We start from the raw sequence: 24,271 nt of genomic DNA on the forward strand, positions 1-24,271 counted from the left end.
TATGAGAAAATACCAACCTCAGAGTGAGAAAGCCACCCATCTTGAATTAAGGGGATTCAGGGCAACAGATCAATGAAAGTGTATCAGTATCTGGTCTTTTTTGTTAACAACAGATACAAAAAGAGAGAATGGCAAACTTGTTCCATCGTTCACATATAGACTGCATAGAAGTTCTGAAGAAACATAATTTTGATGGGTAGGGGTGGAAAAACAACAGGGGTAGAAGAAAGGATAAGTTGAGAACAGAAACACAGGTACAGACCATGAGATAACACTTCTGTGATTCAAATACCACTGATAAATAGAACCCACAAGTGTGTAAAGAAGGAGAAATAAGATCCTATTGGACTGGAGCAAAGATACAGCTACTCAAGCAAGCCATCTCCATGATCCAATGGCTAGCCCTGTGAGAAGATGAATCAAAACAGTGCAATGGAACAAGGAATGTGAGATAGGATAACCCCATGACTTTTGCTGGTGGACTATGGATCAAGAATACAGGAGAAAAAAAAAGATAAGCAGCTTTACTACAAGTTTCCAAGATGTAAGAACCTTCTACAAAGACTTCATTATAAAAAGAGGAACAAGACAGAGAAACCGGAACACTTGAAAGTAATGCACTTCAGTAAGCAAATGCCAAGAACAAAAAAGACCAAGTTAACTGGGAAATAGCAGTAGAAGAGACAGATTTCATGGTAGAGAACAGATAAGAATAAACATTTCCATTGAGATTGTTGGAATCATGATAAAAAGTCTTGAATGGAAGGTAAAGTGTAGCAAAATAAGAGTTGAGTAAGAAGATGACAAAAGACTGAGAAGAAGACAAAGAAGAAAGGGAAAATTTCAAGTAGGAATTAGTGATTTGAGGGACCAAAAGTCAAGAAAAATACATGAATTATAATGATAGGCCACAGAATAAGTATTATAAAAGGAAAGGCATGGGTGATGTAGGTCAGTGCAAGGTTTAGGCAAAAAAGCATTAGCAAAAACACAAATATCAAAGGAGGGGAAAGAAAAGATAATTACAAGAAGGATAATGAAATAATGCAACCCAATACATCAATGCAGAGAGAATATCAAAAAACTGAGTAATCAAAGCAGCAAATGATGCAGGTGAAGGTACCTGTTTATTCATCAGAACGAGAAACATAGTTAGGTTGTGAGAACAGCTGATTGCGGTTGTCATGTAATGAGGCAGGTTCAGTGGAAGTAACACAAGCAGGAGGATTAAAGCCCTGGGACAGAGATAAAGAAAGCAGAAAAGAACTGACCTTCTGATATATAATGCCAAAACATCATTGGCTGTCAAGATGTCTCCAATTACCATTAAAACTATGGTCCTTCAATGAAGTGTCTTGAACTTGGGAAATAGCAGAAATGTGGATCTAAGAAGTAGTGGTCAAATTTTAAAAAAATACAAAATGTTTTTATTATGTATAAGTAGAAAGAAAGCAAACTGACAATAAAAAGCATGAGAGTACAATCACGACAAGTGGACACAACAAAGTTAAATTGAAAGTAAAAGATAAAAACTCAAGCACAAAATCTTGTTAAAGTTGACAAAAATATTATTTGAAACATGTCTCAACAAAAATAATAATAAGGTAAGAATAAGGTCTTTGTTCAAATGTTAATGCTGATAGAAATTACTTAAGGAGGATGTTTCATCTTGCTACTGGTTGATGGCTGCAGTCAAATGATAATTACATTATAGGCTGGTGCAGTATACATTAACATGGGGAGGGGTGATTCATTCAAAACTTTAATCATTACAAAAAAATCATTACAGAAGTGAGAAAGATAACAGCCATTTATTATGCAGAGATACAAATATAATTTCTCAAACATCAATAAGGTTTTCCCAACAGATGAAAGTCCATTCTCAATACTTTTAAAACTGAGAGCATAACTTTATACTTCTCAAAACAAAAAAAATACTTTTATTAACATGTTGAAAATGTAAAGAGATGGGTTATTAGGATGAGATCAGGTTGAAGCCACTTAATATTGAAAGGGAAGCAAAATATTTCAGTCTTGTGTTTCATAAAATGCATAAAGATCCTATGTTTAAAATGTTAATAATTTGAACACTTTCATGGCTTACATATTTCAGTAGTAAAATTAAAACATTGAAAACAATAGCTTGAAGTCTATGAGTACTATACTTTAACTTTGGAAGTTTAAATGCAACATGCTATAAATTTGATTGAGGGGTTACCTCCATGGGCCAAATGGTCTTCTGCAAGTTTTTTGTTGTCTTTTCTTAAAATAACAAAACAAATTCTTAATAACAAGAACTAACCTAATAAAAAGGCTTTTTCCATACCTCTACTTTGAATAACAATATTTGCCAAAACAATTAAGAAAGAAGTTCTAATTCTTCATAATTTTCTTAATAAGCTTATGAAACAAATTTATTCTGTACTTGAAACATGCATTGGGTTGTTATATTTTTACAACTTTTCTTTCAAACTGAACCAACTTAAGAACAAAACACTACAACTAGTCGAATTCCCTAAAATCAGTAAGATGTAGTATCAGTTTAAGTTGAAATATATGTCCATCTTGTTAACTGATTACACTATTGAAGAAGTTATATTGGTGGTGACATAAATGAAGCATTTGTTGCTAAAAATATCTAATAATTTTCCACAAATAGTGACTTTGTGAGAATTTGTGTAAATCAACCCTGATTTCTAATGTTGTGTATGGTTACTTGGTAAATAAAAACTAAATACAAGACTATGGGAACCAACAAATAATATTTTTAAGTATACAGATTACTCACAGAGTTACATTATGAAAAGCTTTACAGAGAATAGATAAAAATTCTTTTGAAAATTCTGGTCCTTTCTTCTTGCTGTTTTGTATCACATCATTAGCTAAATACATCATTGTCAATTTCCGATTTGGTTTTGCTGCTCAAGAAAGAATAGTTGTTAATAACAATAACAAATAATAATGTCACAGAAAGACAAGATATTTTTCAGCATATCTGTTTAACAACTGCTTAAAAATTGAAAATTATTTAAAATAACTAATTATTACCTTTATATTCTAAAGCACTTTTAAAATTTTACATCTTTGAGTTCAAGTACTTTTTATTGACAATTGGAAAAAAATTACTGCAGAAAGACATGGGAAAATTTTCAGATATACAGATCTCACAATTGCAAATCCCTCAGAATAACCAAATTTACTTCAATAACTATATGCCAATGTGTTTATAATGTTAAACTTACTATTGTGAAATTAAATTCACTTCATTTTCTTTAATTTCTGTTTTAAAGGGATGGGGACAAGACTATGGGAAATATTGTTCATCTGAAACATTTTGTTTTAAGGTGCTCCCTTACAATTTCATACATCCTTGCTCATTCACACACTGGTGTCATGTGCTGGAAAATGGACAATGATGAAAAAGACTGTAAATTATTCAATCACTTTATATATGTTTAGTGATAATACATTTCATAAATCACACATACTAACTCATGTAGATGAAAAGTATTCTGAAAAGTATGAAATATTTCACAAGTACTGTTGAGGATAACGGAAAATTTTATAAAAATCTCACTATATTGAAAACTTTTTAATATGGGAAAAACGTAAAAGTAAGTATGCATATTTGTCCTATGTTAATAATTTTCTTATATATATACATTTTCCAATGTTAGTAAGAATAAACCCAGGGCAAGTGAACATAACCTACGATAAACATCCAATGGACAATACATATACTAGCTTCTTCATCGTAAACTATCCTTGATAAACAAATCATAATTATAAGCTTAAGACAAAAAGTATCATGCCATAACTTCATGTGTCTACTTTATCACATTTAAATAAAATAAAAACAGTGTACCTTCACTTTTCAAACAATAAAATTATTCGTTCGCAACATAAACAAACACAATTGAATTTATCTTGTTTTACTATAATGAAATCTGTCTAAACTCCTAGAAGTCCACTAACAATAAGAGGTTTAAAATTAAATCGCTTAGTTTCTTACCTTTTTTAAGCTCACGAAACCAAACTTTTATAATTATTTTATGATGCTTTCTATGATGAATTAGCCATAGTGACAGAGTTTGGATACTCTGCTGAGAACTATTCAATTCCGCTAGTTTTTTTTCTAAAGCAGCTTCTGTAAACCCAGACATGTTCACTTCTTATTTTAGATTGTATTTGTCGTCCCATATATGTGATAGTAATTAGCAGTTTTTTACCTATAATAAGTTTTTTTTACGTTTAATTCATGACTTAGTTTTGATCCCCACTGTTGCCATGTTCCGGCGTGAAGCCTTGCGTGCGGCATTTTGACAAATTCAAGATGGGGAATGTACTTTTTAAATTACTGGTTTATTAAAATAAAAATAAATATATATAAAATACTAATACATCGGAAAGGTATTTTAATTTATTTATTTATATTAAATTGAAAATAACATACTTAAAGCACTTTAAAAACTTTTAAATATTTTACCACCTTTTTTTGTTCACGTTTTTCGACTGATTAACAATCATGGCGACACACGGAAGAGGCTCTACGGCGGGTTGGCCAAAGGGAAATACTCAAAGCCAGTTTACAGGAAAATATATGGCTCAAAGCAATAACCTTCTGTCTTTAACAATAAACAGAACAATTAACCTGTAGGTAATTTATAGATTATATTGTTTAAGTTAGGTCACTTTGTACTGTTAATTGGTAGCACTAGGTCAAAGGAACAACGTAACAATACATTTTGTATTACAAGTAACAAAGTAAAACTTAGGTTTTAAGTTAATTTCGAATAGACTAATATTGTTTACTGAGTGTCAACTTATAGTCTGTATGACAGTAATAGTACTAGATAGTGCTCAACTAGTAACAATAGTTATTACTTATGTTTCAATATTCAGAAGTAACACGATAACAATAGCCTATTTAAGTTATTTTTTATAACAGTATTACTTAGTAACAATGAGTGAATGACGTTAATATGTAATTTAAAACTAAAACAGTCATTAGTGCCCTAAGTTACGGAACTTGAATTATAATAAATAACTTATAGCCTCGTATTTCGTGTCAGAAATTATGAATAATTGAAAGTAATCTTCATCTAAGCAGAAAGTCTGACTGCTGTTTTTTTCATTTACTTTTTAGTAAATAGGCCTACCAGTGATATCTATTGAAACTTGAAGTTTCTATAGTACAATAACAAGTATAATTCTAACATTTGGACAGTAAAGAACCAGTTAGTACATGCTCACTATTGAAAGAAGTGAAAACTTGTACCCTTTTTTATTGCAGGAAATTATCAATTCCTCCATCTCCAAATTTTGATAAGTGGGGGCTGTATTATTGGTGTTGGCATCTCATTCCATAAGTCAATCATTCTGAATACTAAAACTGTTTTTAACCAGAACTTATTTAATTAGGGAACAGGGCCAATTTTAGTAAGTGCAAGACCCAAAGAAAGGTTTGGTTGAAAAAGAAATTATAGATAATCTTTGTCAGTTAAACATAATAAATTGAGCAGTTATTAACATATGGACCTAATTATAAATGAACTCTTTGATAGAAAATGAATATAATAGAACTCTGTAGTAACAAAGGGCAATCTGTAGAAAAACGTTTAGTAACAAAATATAGGAAGACAGAGAAATTAATTGAAGAGAGAAAACTAGTTATATCAGTGAAGTGTTTTGCAACTTTGTTGCTGCAGTGTTGTTCAAAAGTGAATAAAAGTTGCATTTTTCAATTAAATCTTTTTCTATGGAAAAATTGGTTAATTATACCAAACCTTTTTTACTCATTGTACTCTGTGGATATGATTTTATTAGTTTAACTTTGGGGAAACTATGTTTTGCAGATGCTACTGGATCAGGTATCGTTAAAATAATTCAAAAGGCTATTAACAATATTACGATAAACACCTACATTTTCTTGTCTAGTAATAAACTTGCAGACTTCCTGAGGGTTATGATGATCTGTGAACTGCTTAAGGCATAGTTACCCTTAAAATTATTAATTCTTCACACAGTTTTTCTTCATTTCTATCTTTGCTATCTCTATTTCTATTGGTCAAAACCTTCTCTAAATTCTTACACATATTCTTCAGTTCATCTTTTTCCACAACATCAACTTAATACAAAAATCTTTTAATAGTCTTTTAGTTGTTGGAATATCTCTTTGTGTTGTATGAATGCAGTATCTAACACACAATAAAAAAATTCAAATTAATTTTTACCATCACTGATTAGCTCCTCACTTCCTTCATAAGAGGCTAGCCTTTATTTCTGACTAATCATTTTCTGATTAAAAAGAACTTGATTATTTTATACACAGTTATAAAAATAAGACAGTTTCCAGCCTCAATATCACAATAAAATACTAGTAACTTACTGTATGGGATTAAACTCAGTGAAAACCTAATGAGACTGGAAAACAGTTTCATATATTCTACATGTTTCTATGAATATCAGTGCATCATCTTCAGGAGTGTAATGTTTGCAAAATATAATCCTTAGTTATACAGTTATCAAAGATCAATTTGCATATCAAAAAATTTCATGCTATCTACTGAGAACATTTCTATCTGATCCCTCATCTTTATTTGATTCTTTAAATTACTATTTTTTTAATATTTAATTATCTCAATAGATTCACATTCCGCTTTCATGTTTCTGATATTGCAATCTAGTTTTATAACTTTTGGAATTATCTTATATCATTTGCATGTTATACATTGTTTATTAAATGATGATGGTGAAAGTGTTGTCAGAAGATGGCATGAAATTCTTAAATATGCAAATTGGTCTTTTGGTAATTGTATAAATGAGGGTTATATTTTACAAAACATTACACTCCTGAGGACGACACACTGATATACATTGAAACATGTAGAGTGTATGAGATAGTTTTCCAGTCTCATCGTGTTTTTACTGATTTTAATTCTGTACAATAAGTTATTGGCATTTTATTGTAGTATAGAGACTGTAAACAGTCTTATTTTTATACTGTGTATGAAATAATCATGAGTGTTTTAGCAATGAACATTGCATAAGTGCCAAGGAATTTAAATAACCCTTTTCTGTTTGAATACAATTCTATGCCATTGTCATCTGCTACCATACAAAACATATTAAGGGGATCAGTGAATCTGGTTCTTCTATACTGTTCAAAGTATAATTTAGTTTCTGGCATCAAACCAATATCTTGGGTAACGTCAGTTTCTTGTTGCAGTTTTTTCTGATAACATTAATCGGATGTAAAATCTCTTACCAGAATATAATAGCCACAACAAAATCATTGCACATCTTGCAAAAATAGATTCAGTTTCACTGCAAGCTGTAATATAATTTATGATAGATTTCTATAAGCTGATAGTGAATTGGTTTACACTGCATCAATGCATGATTTCTACCTTCTTTCATTGAGAGGCTTCACAGCGAGACCTTTCATATGTTGTCTTAAAATTGACCATCATCACACAAACTTAGAAAATATAACACAGTTTTTATAGAATGCCAAAGAAAGACATTGCTCTTGCAGAGCATATTGCTATATTACTTAACATGTATAATATGTATGGCATCCTCATGAAACATAGAAAGCATGTTTGTTAATATCCAGAATATGTTTTTGGACACCCAGATGTTTCCTCCTCCTGCTTGAGCCATATTTGTACTCTTGATCTCACATGTCATCTACTTACAACTTTTTTTTTTTTAGGAAGTCAAGCAGATAATTAGTTAAGGCCTCACCAGTGTTTTTTTTTTTTTTTAACAAGAATGAAGACACTGCCATATATATATTGTATATAAATTTATTTATTGTACATCAATTACTAAAATATAACAGTTAAGATATTTAATATAAGCAAAGAAATATTTAATTAAAAGTGGTATTAAAAATATGAATGATTCTCAGTTGATAATATATTTACTTATAATGATCATAATTACCAAGAGATGAATTATAAAAAAATGTACATGTACAACGAGAAAGATTGAGGTAGCAAAGGAATACAATGCCATATATATTTCAAGAATGATCTTATATTTCTTTGGAATAAATTTAACGAAAGAACAGGTCAAATTTAAAAAACAACAAAAATTTTGAATGTAGGCCTGATCAGATTCAAAATCATTAAGTGGAATAACAGTTGTGGTGTATATAAAACACCTGATGACCAAGAGTGCAGGCATCATAAACCCACAGTTTACATTTGGAACATACATTATCCCATTTTTGACACCTGAGCTATACAGTGTGCTCTCGTAAGTTGAAAAGCTTCTCTTTCAATCCTATAATATATTCAAACTATTTTATATCACCTCTAAGGTAACTTGTAATTAAATATTGCAATTGCAATTACATTATCTGTAATGTATGCATTATTTATAGTAGCACGGATGATTGTCACATGTGACAGTCAACTTCGTATAGTACTATAGTCGTCAAAACAGAGAGATAATGTGCTACTTTGACTTATATTGTTTATATATTTTTCTTCATACAGATTTTAACCTATTTATTACTTTAGTGTGATGGATAGTTATTTAAGTGAAATTAGCAGATACTAAAGTTATATGAAGTATATTTAGAATATTGTTAAATTTAGTATAAATACTTCAAAAACAAAAAAATTGTAATGAATACTACGCACGGTAATGAATTCAATATGGCAACCTGACTTCACCTTACACTTATTTCTGCTTAAATATGAGCTACTAATGCCCTTTAACAAAAGAATAAAATTATAAAAGTAAGGTTCAAGGCCCAAGGCAGCTGTCTTGCCTCCCTTACCCAAAAGCTAGCCCTGTCAGAGAACCAACAATGAATGAGAGCTCTAGAAGTGAATTTTGTTTAATTCACAATGTAAAAGTTTTGGAAAATAGTATAAATATTGATCAACAAATCATTAGGAAACTCTCTATAGGTGGCAGTACTGAAATTAGGGTTATTAGGGAAATTTCAAAAAGGGTCAGAATTTGTTACATCCTTTCCTTTGTCTGTCTCCATTCTTTGAATGAATTAATTGAACTAAGATAACTAACAAGAGTAAAGTTAGTTTAGAAGAATATTTTAAAAAGATAAACTTTCACTGGAGTGAGCATTATAAAACATCTGAAAGATGGGGAGTAAAACCTTCTAGTATCTCTTTGTTGATGTACTGGTTTAATTTAGTTGATTAATGTAAGACTATGTTTATCTGGTGGGATTTATTCATTAAAATCAGCTCGTTTGAGTAGAGGTACAACATTAACCTGTTCAGTGATGTAGACGAGATAACTTGTCCAAGCCGATCGGTAACACAGTGCCACGGACAAGTTATTGTTTCATGTTTTGTACATATTTCTTCATTCTGTGTACTACTATAAGTTTGGCTTAGAGAACAATTAGTATTTGTTGCTTATTTCCTTTGTTTTAAAAATTACTCAATTTTTCTGAAAAAAACTGGCGTAGGAGCTGCCGTAGCAGCTGAAATACTTGGCAGTCAACAGGTTAGTAGGTAATTGTCAAGCTGAAATTAGGCACTTTAGGCTGGAATATACTTTGTATGGAAAGCCCGTAAAGGAACATTATTTGAACTAAAAGATTGCATATTAAATTATAAGTATTGATCATGAATAATAACAGTTTTGTTGTGGGTATTTTTGTATGACAGCTATTTGGGTTGGACTTAACATGAGTTACAAATAAAATTTATTTAATTACAGATTATGTATTCACGGGTTGGCTTACCACCAACTCAAATAGAATTATATATAAAATAACGAAATTCACTCATAATCTAGGTAACATAACACATAAATGATTTAATTCAACATATTTAACATATATCTTATGTATCCAGTGTATCTGTGTGCTATCCCTCATTTTTGCTGCATAATGTTATGTGACGCCATGTTCTGTGAGACATTTTCCTGAACATAGCAGGGGTTATTGTTCCAAAAGCTGCAGTAACTGCTGCCTTCAACTCATCATTAGTATTATTGAATATAACATAATAACATATGGATGGGTAGGGACTTATGAGCCACCCTGTACATCAAAGTCATCCAAAGCAATTCCTTTAACAGTAGTCTGTTTATTAATTTGTTGCTCAAATATTCATCACCATCTGAACAACATATACTGGGTTATTAATTTACTTCTAGTTGAACTATTAAACATTATTATACTTTATTTTCTCATACTAATAATTTCTTCAATACATTTTAGTAACATTTTCAGTTAATACTGTTAAATCTTCAATTAAATTAGTTCTTTAAATTTTCTCACTAGCAATACATCAGTAATCAGATTACACTATTAGACTAAAGATAGTGATCATACACGTAGAGAGTTTATGTGGTAAATGTTATCAATACTTCACAAGACAGCCATCTCAAAAGAAGTCTGGAACTTCAACAAAAGTCTCAGCAGGAATCTGCTCTTTTATCTAGAGTTACAGCTTTCAATGTGTAAAAATCTGTATAATCATGATTCTCAAGCAAGTTCTGTATCATAACTTTTGCAAGTGGTTTTTGGCTTTTGATTGATAGTTTTACTGTCTTCTATTGAAAACAAAACCATAACCAAATGTTGATTGGCTGTTCTCAGCATAACAAAATTACTTGTTATTCATTTGTTCCAAATCGAGTAAGAAAGAACAGTTTGCGTGTGCTAAGTTCATTATAATGATGATAAAGTAGCATTGCTACACCAGTACTGGGAAAACAGATGATAAATGTATCGCAACAATTGGCTTTAAAGAACTTACATAGTGAGAGCATCCTTGTATCATTCTCTTCATGGTAGAGAAAGTAACAGATAAAATAAATTTTACTGAAAATAAAGTTGAAAGTACTTTGCTCATGTCTCAACAGCTTTGATTTCTTTGAGCAAAAGTTCATGTTTGACATGGTTATTGGAAAGCTGAGAAAGAGGAATTAACATTAACTTCTGATCAGAACAATCTTCATACAGTAGTTAGATGATAAAATGAAACTAGTGATGAATAATAAATTAAATTTTTTTTAATGTTCATACTTACATTGGTAGAAATGTGTTGTTTCATTAGTAAAGTGTTCTTGCTGACAGCAATATTCCCAGTATGATACCCCATGTAATAGCTTTCCTCAATTTTTGCTGTCCTATATATGTGCAATTTTCACTTGCAACTGGTGTTGATATTCTCATCAACCTTTCTGTGTTTACACATGGTATAACTGCACTGTAGCATACAAATGAGGGCTTAAAAACCCTCTTGGTGCAGCTAGTTCCTTTATATTCTAAAAGTAATATGATTACTTCTTGATTTAGCATTCATGAGTGCAGTCAAACAAAATTTTTGCTCATTACATAGTGCTTTGTGTTTCTTGTGAATTCTTTTTGACAACACAAAGTTTGTCATTATTTATTTTATGGAGAAAATGTTTTATTTTTTTTCCAAGTGGTGAATTTTCAGTTTTATGTAACAACTAATATTTCTAGTATAGATCCTGCCACATTTAACACTACTGTGGCTTTGGACTCCAGACTTTTGTTGGAGATCTTTGTCTTAGTGCAATGAAAATTGGAATCTCACATGCAATATGTTACCTCTTCTGAGCAGAGTTAAGGTTTCTCATTTTGTGGAGAATCTGTTTGTGAAGATAAGGACTTCAACAGCCATTTTATCCCTTCTGCTTTTGCAGCTCCTCACCAGATATGTTGTCTCACTCTTCCCTTGGCTGCTCACTTCTGTGTCTATTAGAGGAAAATGTGTGGGCTGGCATGTGGACTACACCTCACATTTGTCATGTATTACTTGTATCATGTGGACATCTCTTTTCTCATTGGCCTATCATTTGACACACATTGCATTTCTTCATGACCTGTATAGATTCTGAATGGGTAAATTCTCACTTTTTTATCTCTTACCTTTTTTATAATGGCCTTATTCTATATTCTGTAATGAGTGGTGCCTTTCTAGGTATACTTTTAAGTCCACACCATATGACCTTACAGGCTATAATGTTCACAAATGAGATGTGCTATTCCACAAAACTGCTTGAAGTTTCCTTGTAGTATCTTGCTTCTTTAATAAGGTCTCATGGACTATCATGAGCCAAGGAGTGTGGGGAATTTTGCCCATCCCTTCCAATCCTAGTTGAATAAAGAATAAACAGGAACTTTTCAAAATAGGGTTTTTGTGGTCATGCAATGTCTCAGTGTTGCATTCTTTTGGACTCCTAGCTGTATTGTTCCCACATACCCATTTCCAGTGGAGTAACAGAAACCTTGCCATTTACCAGCTATTATCCACTGGAATGGTGGACCATAGAGACTTCCTGCTGGGTGAAACTGCTTCCACATGATCAAGAGTAGGGAATTGGTGTAGTTGGTATTTTACTCCTACAGTGGACTAGAAGAAAATTTTCCAGTACTGTTTGGTTTTTGACATGATGAATTCACCACATGTAGTTCACCCCTTCAGCTGGTTGTAAGTTACCAGATAGTCTACTAGTGTATGATCCATGTGGGATCAGCTAAAATAATTCCTCACACATGGTTTTTAGGGATCCTCCTCTTACCATGGACTGGATGAAAGATTCACAACACTACCTAGTTTTGGATTAAAGTTGATTCATCATTCTTACTTTTCCTTACCATTGCCTGGATGTCAGGTGTTTTGGTGTTGGTTATGTACCAGGTCTGTATATATGTGCCCTTTCTGGTTTATCAGATTGGGAGTTGCTTTCTGGGCTTGGGGTGAAAATAGTTGTGATCCTCCTCCTACTTGGTCTAGAAGACACATACCTAATGCTACCTGGTTTTGGACTGGAGTGTTGACCCCACCAAATATGGTCTGATGTGCTCTAGCCACTTTACACCATCTGGTAGATCTGTTTACAGATTGGACAAATGTATTTTTCTGCCTTATTTAATGCGTATCTTTACAATGGGTAAATAGTATACCTGATACAGATGGGGTGTGGTCTATCACAGGTGTGACTCTATATGTTAGGATATTTATCTAAGTAAATTTTGCACAGTCCTTCTGCCATTTCAATGTGGGATTCTACTGTTATATGAATGGAGGTAAGGTATTGTATTAGAAGTTGATATTTTCCTATATTTCCAATAGAAACTTACACTTTCTAACATATAAAGCCCATTATTCTCACTTTTAGTAGATTGGTATTTTCCTAATTTCAAAGTGATTATAAGACCCTAAAAGTATAGGAGTCACCTGCTCTAGGATGGTGTGTTACACTCCTGTTGGTAAAGGGTTGTTGCATGCTACAGTACAGCTGTACCATGTGTAAGCTTCAGTTGTTAGCTTCAAGTACTGTCATATTTTTAGTTAGACAGAGGAGCAGATGGGGCAATATTGTTAAATGGTGTATGGGGTTAAGGTTAAATGAGGTGAGGATAGCTACAAGTGTGGAAAATCTTTGCAGAAGTGCTTTGTTGGTTGCCTGTTGTCATAACTGATGGAACTTAATTGTTTGATAGTTATAAAGATGTAATCATATCTTAAGTTGCAATTGATAATTCATTGGAATTTTAGCCTCAGTTATGGTTTTAGGTATTCATAAATTTTCAAAGAGGAATTATTTATAGCTTCGAAATATTTTTAAAATGTACAAATACATGCACCTTGTTGTTTTTTATGTTTTTCATTCTGGTAATTCACAAAATTTGCTATAAAAGTTGCCAATAATATAAAAAAAGCAAATTTAAGTACTTTTCTCTTGAATACAAAACTATTGAAAAGTGCTGAATAAAAGAAATGTTTATTAAATATTTGAATGCATGAGTTAAGTTTTAAAAGTCTTGTGTAAATTATTTTGAAATATTATAAAATATGAAAAGAATGTCATGAACTTGTTGCAACATAACAGTAATATAAGCATGTTTAATAGTAATGGAAGTCAAACCTAAGACTCTTGAATAACAAGCTCATCTCTCAACCAAATGACCAAACTTGAAATAAAAATTATTAAGGTAAATTTGAACAAAGTGCATTTAGACAGGTATATTATTTCGTGCTTAACAAAAAAACAAAATAGCAATATTTGATTACTTGGATAGGTGAAATAATTAAAAATAGTAATAGTAAGAAACTCTAGCTTCAAATAGTTGATTACTTTCTTGACAGCAGATTACTTGATTGTTCAAGTAATAGAAAATGGTAATAATCAGGAATATTAGTTTTTATTAGTTGACTATTCTTGTGATAATTGATTTGATAATAATTTTGATTAAACAATGGTTGGAATAGTTTAAAATAGAAGTAATTAGAAATGTTATTTTTGATTAATCTGTTAAGTGATAATAACCAAGGCTATCACTACTCAAAGGTTGGATTTCCCTATTTCTAAACTCTAGTGTCACATCCTTTCCACATTTATGCCACCTTTCCATAGATCATCTGAAAGCAGTCTGTAGACCACAAATTGAGAACAGCTGCAGTGGATAACATTTCGTGAGGAACATTTACCACTGTATATTATATGATGCATAGGATTTTGTATATTGTTGATTTATAGTGGAATGAAATTTTTTGATAACATTAATAATTGCTTTTAAATAGCTATTTGAAGTATTGAATAAAATATTTTATTCTTCTTACTTTGTAAAACATAATTTCAGGTATCCTTTGACTAACTATACTTTTGGAACTAAAGAACCTTTGTATGAAAAAGATGGCTCTGTACCTGAAAGATTCCAACGAATGAAAGATGAATTTGACAAAATTGGAATGAGGCACTCAGTAGAAGGTGTTCTTTTGGTTCATGAACATGGCCTACCTCACGTACTTCTGCTACAACTTGGAACTACTTTTTTTAAACTGTAAGTAAAAATAATTTTTCCATATTGGATGTTTATAGGAAATATTTCTGATATCTAGATTAATCTTGATGCATAGCTAAAGTTACTCATGAAGAATTAGGTAGATCTGTATGTTACTGAGAATTTATTGGAAAATAGGACATACAAGAAGGTTGTTTAAGAACTTTATGCATTCTTTTGGATGAGAGTGCTAGAACCTATTATAATTGACACCTGTTTTGGAGCTAGTGTTTTAAGGATTTCACAAATTTTTACACATGGATGGAATTTGAAAAGGGCACAGTAAAATGTTTGTACATTGGCTGAACGTTATTAATATGAAGACATTAAAAATCAATTAAAATGCTTATACACTGATGAAACTGATGTTTGGTACTAAGGTGTTATTACTGAATACAAGGACATAGTGTTTCAATTATTGATAAAACTGTACTTGTATGGGGAACACTAGGGACTCAGTGAAATGTAAATGGATAGAGGATGAAAAGAACTCAGTAAAAACTGGAGACATGAAAAAATACTGCAGGTATATTGGTGTGGTTGCTAATGGCTTGAAGCAATCTGCTAATGAATGAGGATGTTAAGTACTTCATGAAACTTATGTAGGTTGATTTTTATATTAAAATAAAACTTGGAACATAAGCTGAGTTTCAGAATAGCTTTATAAAACTGTTTTTTTTTTGTTTTGCTACAGGTTTAGGTACTTTGATGAAAGTTTGTGTTTTAAGTTACAAGAACATGGCATGTGGTGTAGATTGTTCATGACATGCTGAAAGTATTGTTATCAGGTTTACTAAGAACTTGCACATCAGTAAAAATTGCTCAAAATGTATGAAACTTCAGGTGGTGTTAGTCTAAACACAGTGTATGGGTAAAGATACTACCATGATGAAATTTAGTAAATGAATGAGGATTATTATAATTAATATTAGTCATATATGTATTTGTATTAATGTAAATGCACAATAATAGAGGAGTCAGAGAATTATTAGTTAGTAGTGAATGACCAAGATCTTTAAACTGTTTGGGGAAATTTGCTGTTGTTTATATAGATCAGACAAGTTTTATGAGTTAATCTTGTTTATGAACATGTTTGGTAATCAGAACAGGTACACATTGTTTAAAGTGTGAAGATATTTTTATGATGTTATGTTAAGCATCTTAAATATTTTTTTTGGTATGAATGGTGCTTATTTCTGGACTGTTTATTGTAAAGTCACAATAGTTGTATGTGTTTATGGTGTAATGTTGTAACTGCTGTTAATTGTAAATGCTAGGTGATTAATAGATTGTATAATGTAACAATAATTGATTTAAAATTTATATAAGTATGATCTTTATATGTATTTTCCAACTAAATTAACAATGTGACTTTTTTTGAGACAAATTTGGAACTAAAGAGCATTTGAAAAAGATAGCTCTGTACCATTTGTCTAACTACAGGACATCTATAGAGGATTAAAAATTTGTGCAATACTTACAGTATAACAATGTAGGTCAGTGCTTAAACTGGCTGTTGATGAAATGAATGTATCTTGGTCTTATGGTTTGATTTCATTTTCTTCAGATCCAAGTTGCACTTATATCTGACTAAAGGTTAGGTCAAGTATGTATTTTGAAGCTAAATCTGTGTTTTTCATGGAAGTGAATTGAAGGAAGGAGAATATAAACTAGTGATAAAATAGAAACATTATTTGCTGAACACGTATATGTGTGAATACTTAAAAAAAATTTGATGAATTTATAATGTTGTTTCAAAACTAAAAGTAGAAAAAAACACCTGGTATATTTGATATATAACAACCACTATCACAGGAAGTGTAGGTGATTTACATATATGTAGGAAATCAGAAGAACTGTGTATCCATGTATATATATACACACACCACTAATCATTCTTACTTTTTTGTACAGACCAGGTGGGGAGCTTGATGCTGGTGAAGATGAAGTTGATGGGTTGAAGAGGTTAATGGCAGAAGTAAGTATTTTTAGTTCATAATTATTATGTAAGAATGACTGTTGATGCAAGGGAACAGGTTTGATGTGTGATGTAACTAAAGCTGGATAATTAACTCAATTAACTAATATAATCAAGTAATTAAAATTAATATCTGATATTTTTTTTACCCATCCATATAATGAAAGTATTTTAATCATAATTTCTCATTATTATTTTTCAATAATTTAAGGTTGTTAAGCTTAAACAATTAGTATTGTGACTTATGAAAATAACCAATTAAAACTTTTATTTCTAATTTATACTATTTTTGATTATCCCAACTATCCAACTCTTGTGAGGATAGTGAACTAGTGTATTCCATTAATTCCAGTAATCACTAAACTTTAGTTATAACAACATAAATTTCAGCATATTTTTATTCCTTTTGGATGTTTGTTGAAGGTTGATAAAATCTGGTTAATTTTTTGTTGTAGTGCAAAAAATTATGAGATTTGTGCTGCATGTACAGTATAAGAATGTAGGTCATTGCTTAAATTGGCTATTGAAAAGTTTCAGCAGGTTGGCTACTTACAAAGATAGATTGTTAACCCAAATTATAATTTATGCTTTCCACACTGGTGGCTTAGCAGTAAGTATGTGGGCTTAAAATGCTTAAGATCAAGTTTTGGTATCTATGGTGGACACAGCATAGAAAGTTCATTGTTCCACTTTGTACCCAACAACAAACAAACAATTTATGTTTGTAACTTAGTCAACTTTGCTGACACAGTTTAGGGTTGTATAGTAGCATAGACATATAGTTTTCAGGCATTTGAATCTCAGTTTGTAGTAAATTAGCATGTAAAGACTTTTGACATCAAATTGTCTCCAGTTACAGTTTACCAACTACTTGCAGTAGTATGTGTACTACATTATATCATCTGTTTAACCCTTTCCAAATTGGTGAATGCCTTTTGGTGTCACGTACTCACTTGTACATTAAATTTCAAAATTTAAGTAAAAAGAATACAGTATACCCTCACCTATTCGCGGTTCCCCATTTGCGGCCCCACATATTCGCGGGTTAGGCTCTTAACCCTATCACATCGTATGCCGGTATACCAGGCTAGCGTCATAACGTCATAAAAACGAATGCTCGGTAAACCGGGTTTTTGTAGGTCATAGAGACTAAAAGCGCTTTTTGAGGGTATGTCTGTATTTACTCTCTCAAGCAGTTTTATCGATTGACGTCTTTATCAAACAATTATTACTGAATTGTACTGTACTGTATTATTATTACCTGAACTGTGCGTACTGTATTTATTTGTCTAAGTTTGCCTTTAAATTTGTTCCACTTTCTGTCAATTCTAATACATGTGTTGTACGCATAGAAAATGACTTTACGGAACAGTAATACAGTATGGGTGACTATACTATGTACGTTTCTTTTTGATTAAAATATTGTTGCAGTACAAAATTAAAATGTGTTTACATTATCATTACTACATTAGTGAAATACATGACTGCATGCAATATTACTACATTATTACTGTATTAATGAGTAAAAAGTGTCTTTAGAAAGTGTCTGGGAAGCATTTAGTACCGTATATAATCTCATACATAGAAGTTTTAAAACTGCATCCAATATTCGCCGTTTTTTCGGTATTCACGTGGGGTAAAGAACGTAACCCCCGAGAATAGCGAGGGAATACTGTAATATTAACTTTAATTCAGTGATTTTGTATTCAAAACAGTTTAGAATTAATATTTGCTATTTTGTAACAATTACTTAAAGTAATTTGCAGAGATAAATGAAATAAATATACAAACTCATATTTCTCCACATCTCTGAGGAGTCTCACCTGTGGACAGTGTATTTACATGTATTTTTAGTTCTGAAGCCCATCTCAAGCACAGGTTTACATTTTCTAAGAAACTATCTTTCCATGAGAATCTAATTTTCAAAGCTGTTTCTCACATGATTTATCTTCTCTTTTTCTGAAGTTGGAGTACTTTGAACAGCTATTAATGTAGGTCAGCTTTCAAATAGCTACTGGCAAAATTTAAATATCATTGAAGATGGCAGCTTATAAGCTATTTATTATAAGAAGAATGTATGAAGTGGTATGAGAAGTAAATTATGGTTTTTATAGGAAAGTGAAAAGATATACTTTAGTGGGAAGCTTAAAAGACTTACAAACAAACCATAGATCTGGGAATTTTTATAGTTTATTTAGAGGTTTCTTTTCTTGTTCCTAACAGTGTTTTTTAATTAAATTTGTAAAGCAACAAAGTTTATATTTATGTAAATGTATCAGATAAGCTTTATTATGTTTAGAAAGTATGTTAGGTTATGGCAAGATTTTGTATTGACTCATTTTTATTTATTGAATATTGTTAAGTGTATCATGTTCAAACAATACACATTAATAAAATAAATTATAATTTACTGAAGAGAAGGTATATTTATTAGATATGAATTAATTTTAACCAAGGTATTCTTAGCAAAAGTATTTTTACCTATTCTGACTAGTCACTATTTTACGAGGTTAAGTTGTACATCACCAATAAATATGTTTCAGTTCCTATAATGTATTTTATGATTATAATTGGAGATGTTGACTGCTGCATCTGTTATCAAAATTAATATATAATAAATATTAAGTATGTTAAAAGTGATTGTGTATAAAAAAAACACAATTATTTTAATATTTATTTCAGAACAGTGTTTGAGAACAAAAATTTTGGAAATTTCTCAACATAAAGACTGATAAATTAAATCAAATTATGCAAGTTTTCTTAAGCCAAAACTGCTTACTATTTAATAAGTTAGATTTATATCAAGCAATATGGTGAAGTATTTCTAGTGCAAAAAAAGAAAAATCAAAGGTTATCAGTTATTTCATTATCCTAGTCCAGAAAGTGTTCAAAATATATAATTTTGATCAGATATTGCTATCATAGCTTAAATGAAAACTTATGAGACAAATAAGTTGGATATTACCTGTACTAGTTTTACAATGAATATTTTGTCATACTTTGAAATTTTGCAAAATACCTTTTCACAAATGCCTGATTATAATCTGAATGTTCTCCCAAGTTCATTGATAATATTCATTATTGTATTGTCAACACTACTCAGTATCAGTGAATCTCTTAATGTGGGCTCAAAAATGCTCATCCAGCTTGTAGCTCTATTTTCTAGCTTTCCAGCTGCACCATTATAAAATGAAAATGGAAAAAAAGTGGGAATTTGTAAGTTTGTGTTATAATGTTAAAAACTAGCTTTAATTTGCTCTTGAGTTTCTTCTTTGTTTTTCATGTCCAAGAGTCATAAGTTGCTTACATTATACCTTCAGTAAACAGCTTTAATTAGTGTGAAATTGAAAGACAAAGTTAAGAATGTTATTTCTTTATGAATTAATTTTAATGTTAGATACTGTTTGATCTTGTCTCTATTAAACTGTATTTACTGTAATGTAGACAAATTATAATTTAATGGCCTCTAAAGACCATTGTGAAAATGTCTTGAAGCTAAACCAGAAGTTATTTTTCCTGTGTTTGGATTTGATTATGTGTTGTAAACTGTCAGAAGTGTTGTCTGTTTTTGTATTTGTACATTTACATTGGAAATGAAAGAAGTGTCATTTCTTTTAGAGGTTAGTGGTATTATATTATTCAGATTTCATTATGATTTGACATATAATTGGTCAAAATACATTTCACAGATGGTACACAAATAAGGGTTTAACTTTGGAATATTATGTACAGAAGACCATATTAGGAACCAAATATGTTAAATGAAAATTATGTAAGTTGATAACAATATTTTGTATGGAAAATCTTTTACAATATTGATTGCTACTAGATGATTGACATCAGAAGAATGGGTGGGGGCATTTGGGGCTCCCTCCCAAACTAGAGAGCAGATCATACTTTTGATTGATGTGTGACATAAAGTGAACGGCTGTACTAGCCAATTTATTATTTTACAAAATGCTCCTTGCAGTCAGGAATGCAGAAATGCTGTACTTGTTAACAACTATACTATTTATCTTAATATATGTTGTTCTTTTTAAATGTAAACTTTACAAACATGAACAGATTCATAGTATAAAAATAATTAATATTCCTAGCTTGCTGTTCAAAAATTAAAAAAATTGAATGAGGTGACACTATTTATCATGAGAATCAAATGTTGTTAAGTTGTAAATTTTTTAGCTTTTCAAACTTTTTAAATTATCTGTAATATTTTATGTAAATACAGTAAGTCTGATATATTCTGTCATAAAAATGATCTTCTGATTTGATTTTTAGACTCAGATATTGGATTTAAAAATTGTTTTTCATTGCTTCATTTTACAAAAAATTTGTAACAGTTCTTTCAAAAAAAAGTACCTAGAAAAGCATCACTTATGTGATATATGATTAATCATTACTTTTACATTTGTCTTGTGTTAGGTTATCAGATATGAAAAATAAATTTATGTATTGACTCTCTTTCTATTTTTATTTATATTTTAGATTTTGGGACGACAAGATGGAGTCAAACAAGAGTGGATAATTGAAGATACTGTAGGAAGATGGTGGAGACCTAATTTCGAACCTCCTCAGGTATTTATTCTGTCTTGCAGCTTAAGACCAATTATTTTGAGAAATACTCACAATGTAAAACCTGTGGAATTGTCCATACAATTTTAAATATCTTTTAGATCTACAAATCAAAGAAAGAAAATACTGAAATGTTATAAAAAAATATTTGAAGTATGTTATTATTAATATAGCATTTTTTAAATTTATTTTGCTTGCTTATTATCCACCATTTTATAGCCTTGGGAAATGGGGGAGGGGGGTGAATTGCTATTTCTTTGTAGTAAGATTATTATTTTTTTAATAGTGTAGCCAAATGAGGTTGTTGTATGATGTAGATGATGTTTTATATGTCAAGTTCTAGGTAAGAATAAAACAATTTAGATTCAGAAATAATTTTAACAGCTTTATATCAGTCTATAAATATGTAAGGTTACAACATCCCAACATTCTGTCTAATACTTTGAATCAGAATAAAATAAACCAATTTTGAGAGAGGGAATTTCCCCAAATACGTTCAGTGAGAGTTGTCTCTTTTATCCACCAAGGAAAAGGTAAGGGGAAGAGCTAGAAATTTGTATTTCAGAATGTTGAGGGGAGAGAGGTGGATACGGATGAGGAATAGACTTTGTGGGAATTGTTTGGGTTTTCTTTCATGGTTGGGGTTCTTTTTTTGAGACTTCAGTAAGCTATGGTACAACTTTCTTTTGTTCCAGTGATCATGAATGAGGCCCCTTCTTGATGCACATCATCTCTCGTGTGGTTAATTATTTATTGTATTTTTGTACTAGATAGTAACATAATTTCTAATCAGTAAATATTACTCTTCTTCAGTAATGTCTCTGTCTGTAATAGTCTCTTAGGATTTTATGGCTGTGAATTTGGATTAAGTATTTTTACATATATGTGATGGTTACTGTACCTATAATGCAATTATAATTTTTCTCACAAAGAAACACAGGGTACTGTTTATAGTGTTGTTGATGTCACAAGTGGTAAGTGAAAGAATTCTTTGCCACCCAAGAGGAATGTTGTTTAGTAGGTGAAAGCAAGAGGAGGTTGCTTTATTTCTGTGTTTTGGCTTTTTAAATTAAGTTTTTAGGGTATGAAATCTATCTTTTATTTAAGGAAGATTGGTTGATTTGTGTAATTCTTTAATGTGTGTAAATGTGTAATTCTGAAGGTTATTTTGTATTTTTTGAAGCATTAAGTAGTAATGATCAAATTCTTTCTTAGAATGTATAAATGTTTTATGTATTGTAAATTTTGTTTTGACTTGCATAATATTTTAAGGTTTTGAGTATGTTGATTTAGCTTTAACTAAAGAGCTGTTAATGTGCTTGTTCCATGTTAATCTATTATCATTATTATTTACTATTAATTTTGCAGTTTCTGTCTTTTATTTCATTTTTTTATATATTGATTTGGATCTGCTTCCTTCCTTTTTATTCTTTTTGGTAGTTTTCTTTGAAAAATTATGAATTGTATTTATAGATTGGGCTTAGCATAACTTTTCAATTGGAACATCAAAGTTTTGTGGTATAGCTATTGTAGGTATTTGGTTGCTTGCATTGAATTTTGGAGGAGCACTATGCTATGATATCATTCACATATTGGGAGGTTTGTGTGTATGAGTTTATTTCGTCAGGTAGAGTTAGATCATTAACAAAGAGAATGGAGAAGAGGGATGATGAATGAGCCTTTAGATGTTCCAGCAGATAAGCAAAATGAATTATTTCTGTTTTCTTTAATTTTTAATGGATGTGTTATTTAAAAAATTGGAGATATATCATAGGTGCCATTTTGGGTTTTTAGATTTTGTGAGTTTATATCTTGTTTCATTGTACCAGACTTTCTGGACATCGAGGATTGTAGCTGCTGTGCATCAATTAATATTTATATTTTCAGCTATAGTTTCCATGAGTCTGATTAAATTATTAAAGAAATTTAGAAGTTTTCTAATGATAATTATTTTGAGTAATGTGCTTATTGTTTTTGTTAGACTTATTGATCTGTAGTTTTCTGGATGCTGTGAAGACTTGTCAGGTTTACTGAGATTGTTTTTCAATTTGGTGGGACATATCTTGATCATAAATTGGGATAAAATTTGTAGACTAGATGTTTAATTAACATGCACGGTCCTTGTGTTAAGTAGATGTTTGGAATGTTGTTATCTCCAGAGGATTTTATTTAGTTTTCAGTGATGTTTCTTATGTTTCATTTAGTGATATATTTGTTTGGTATTTGTATGGTGTTATTGTATACTGAAAATGTATTTACAATAAAGTTTTTGTTTATTAAAGATGATTTCCTCTCATGTGACTGTTTGAGGCTATTAATAGTTGAAGGCTTTATCAGTATTATGTTGATGTTTAGTGATTTACTATTTATTTCTATGCTGATTCATATTTTAGTATTTTCTTAGGAAAGATGCCTTGATGGGTTTAGTGATTATGAAATTGATTTAAGCTAATTTCTACTTTCAGTACCCTTATGTGCCACCTCACATTACTAAACCTAAAGAACACAAGAAGTTGTTCCTTGTACAGCTTCCAGAAAAAGGTTAGATACTGACATGTGTACTTTCTTATATATTATATAATAATTGTTTTATTATTTTTAGTTTTGTAAGTTTTATGCCTGCTCACTTGTTTGTATTTTTTTTTTTTTTTGTTTATCGTTTTTATGTGTATACTTTACTAATGCTAGTAAATAAATGTCTATTACACATCAAGGATAAGTGAAATGGTTTGAATACACTTTTGTGAGGACTAAAAGTGTAAAATATAATAGTACATGTGTGTTAAAAATAAATATGTTTAGTATAGCACCAAAAATAAACTTCTATTTTTTTATTTTTAAGATAAAATATAAAATATTTTCCAATGCAAATAATTTGCAGTAGAATGATCATGTGGAGTTGTGAT

General features: G+C 30.6%; 2 protein-coding genes across 2 annotated transcripts in view; one reads left to right on the forward strand and one right to left on the reverse strand.

Annotated features, from left to right (window-relative positions):
• LOC143249233 (regulation of nuclear pre-mRNA domain-containing protein 1B-like) overlaps positions 1-4,324 on the reverse strand; it is a 30,264-nt gene extending 25,940 nt beyond the window's left edge. The window contains exons 1-2 of the mRNA XM_076498719.1: positions 4,013-4,324; positions 2,789-2,918 (exon numbers count right to left, since the gene is read on the reverse strand). Of these exons, the coding sequence (XP_076354834.1) occupies positions 2,789-2,918; positions 4,013-4,163 (281 nt within the window). The 5' untranslated portion in view covers positions 4,164-4,324. The remainder of the gene's footprint in view (positions 1-2,788; positions 2,919-4,012) is intronic.
• Positions 4,325-4,496: 172 nt separating this feature from the next.
• Positions 4,497-24,271, forward strand: part of LOC143249239 (cleavage and polyadenylation specificity factor subunit 5-like) — a 31,696-nt gene continuing 11,921 nt past the window's right edge. The window contains exons 1-5 of the mRNA XM_076498732.1: positions 4,497-4,653; positions 14,615-14,815; positions 16,730-16,793; positions 21,279-21,368; positions 23,831-23,906. Of these exons, the coding sequence (XP_076354847.1) occupies positions 4,526-4,653; positions 14,615-14,815; positions 16,730-16,793; positions 21,279-21,368; positions 23,831-23,906 (559 nt within the window). The 5' untranslated portion in view covers positions 4,497-4,525. The remainder of the gene's footprint in view (positions 4,654-14,614; positions 14,816-16,729; positions 16,794-21,278; positions 21,369-23,830; positions 23,907-24,271) is intronic.

This window comes from Tachypleus tridentatus, chromosome 1 (genome assembly GCF_004210375.1).
Source record: "Tachypleus tridentatus isolate NWPU-2018 chromosome 1, ASM421037v1, whole genome shotgun sequence".
In the NCBI taxonomy this organism is placed as follows: domain Eukaryota; kingdom Metazoa; phylum Arthropoda; class Merostomata; order Xiphosura; family Limulidae; genus Tachypleus; species Tachypleus tridentatus.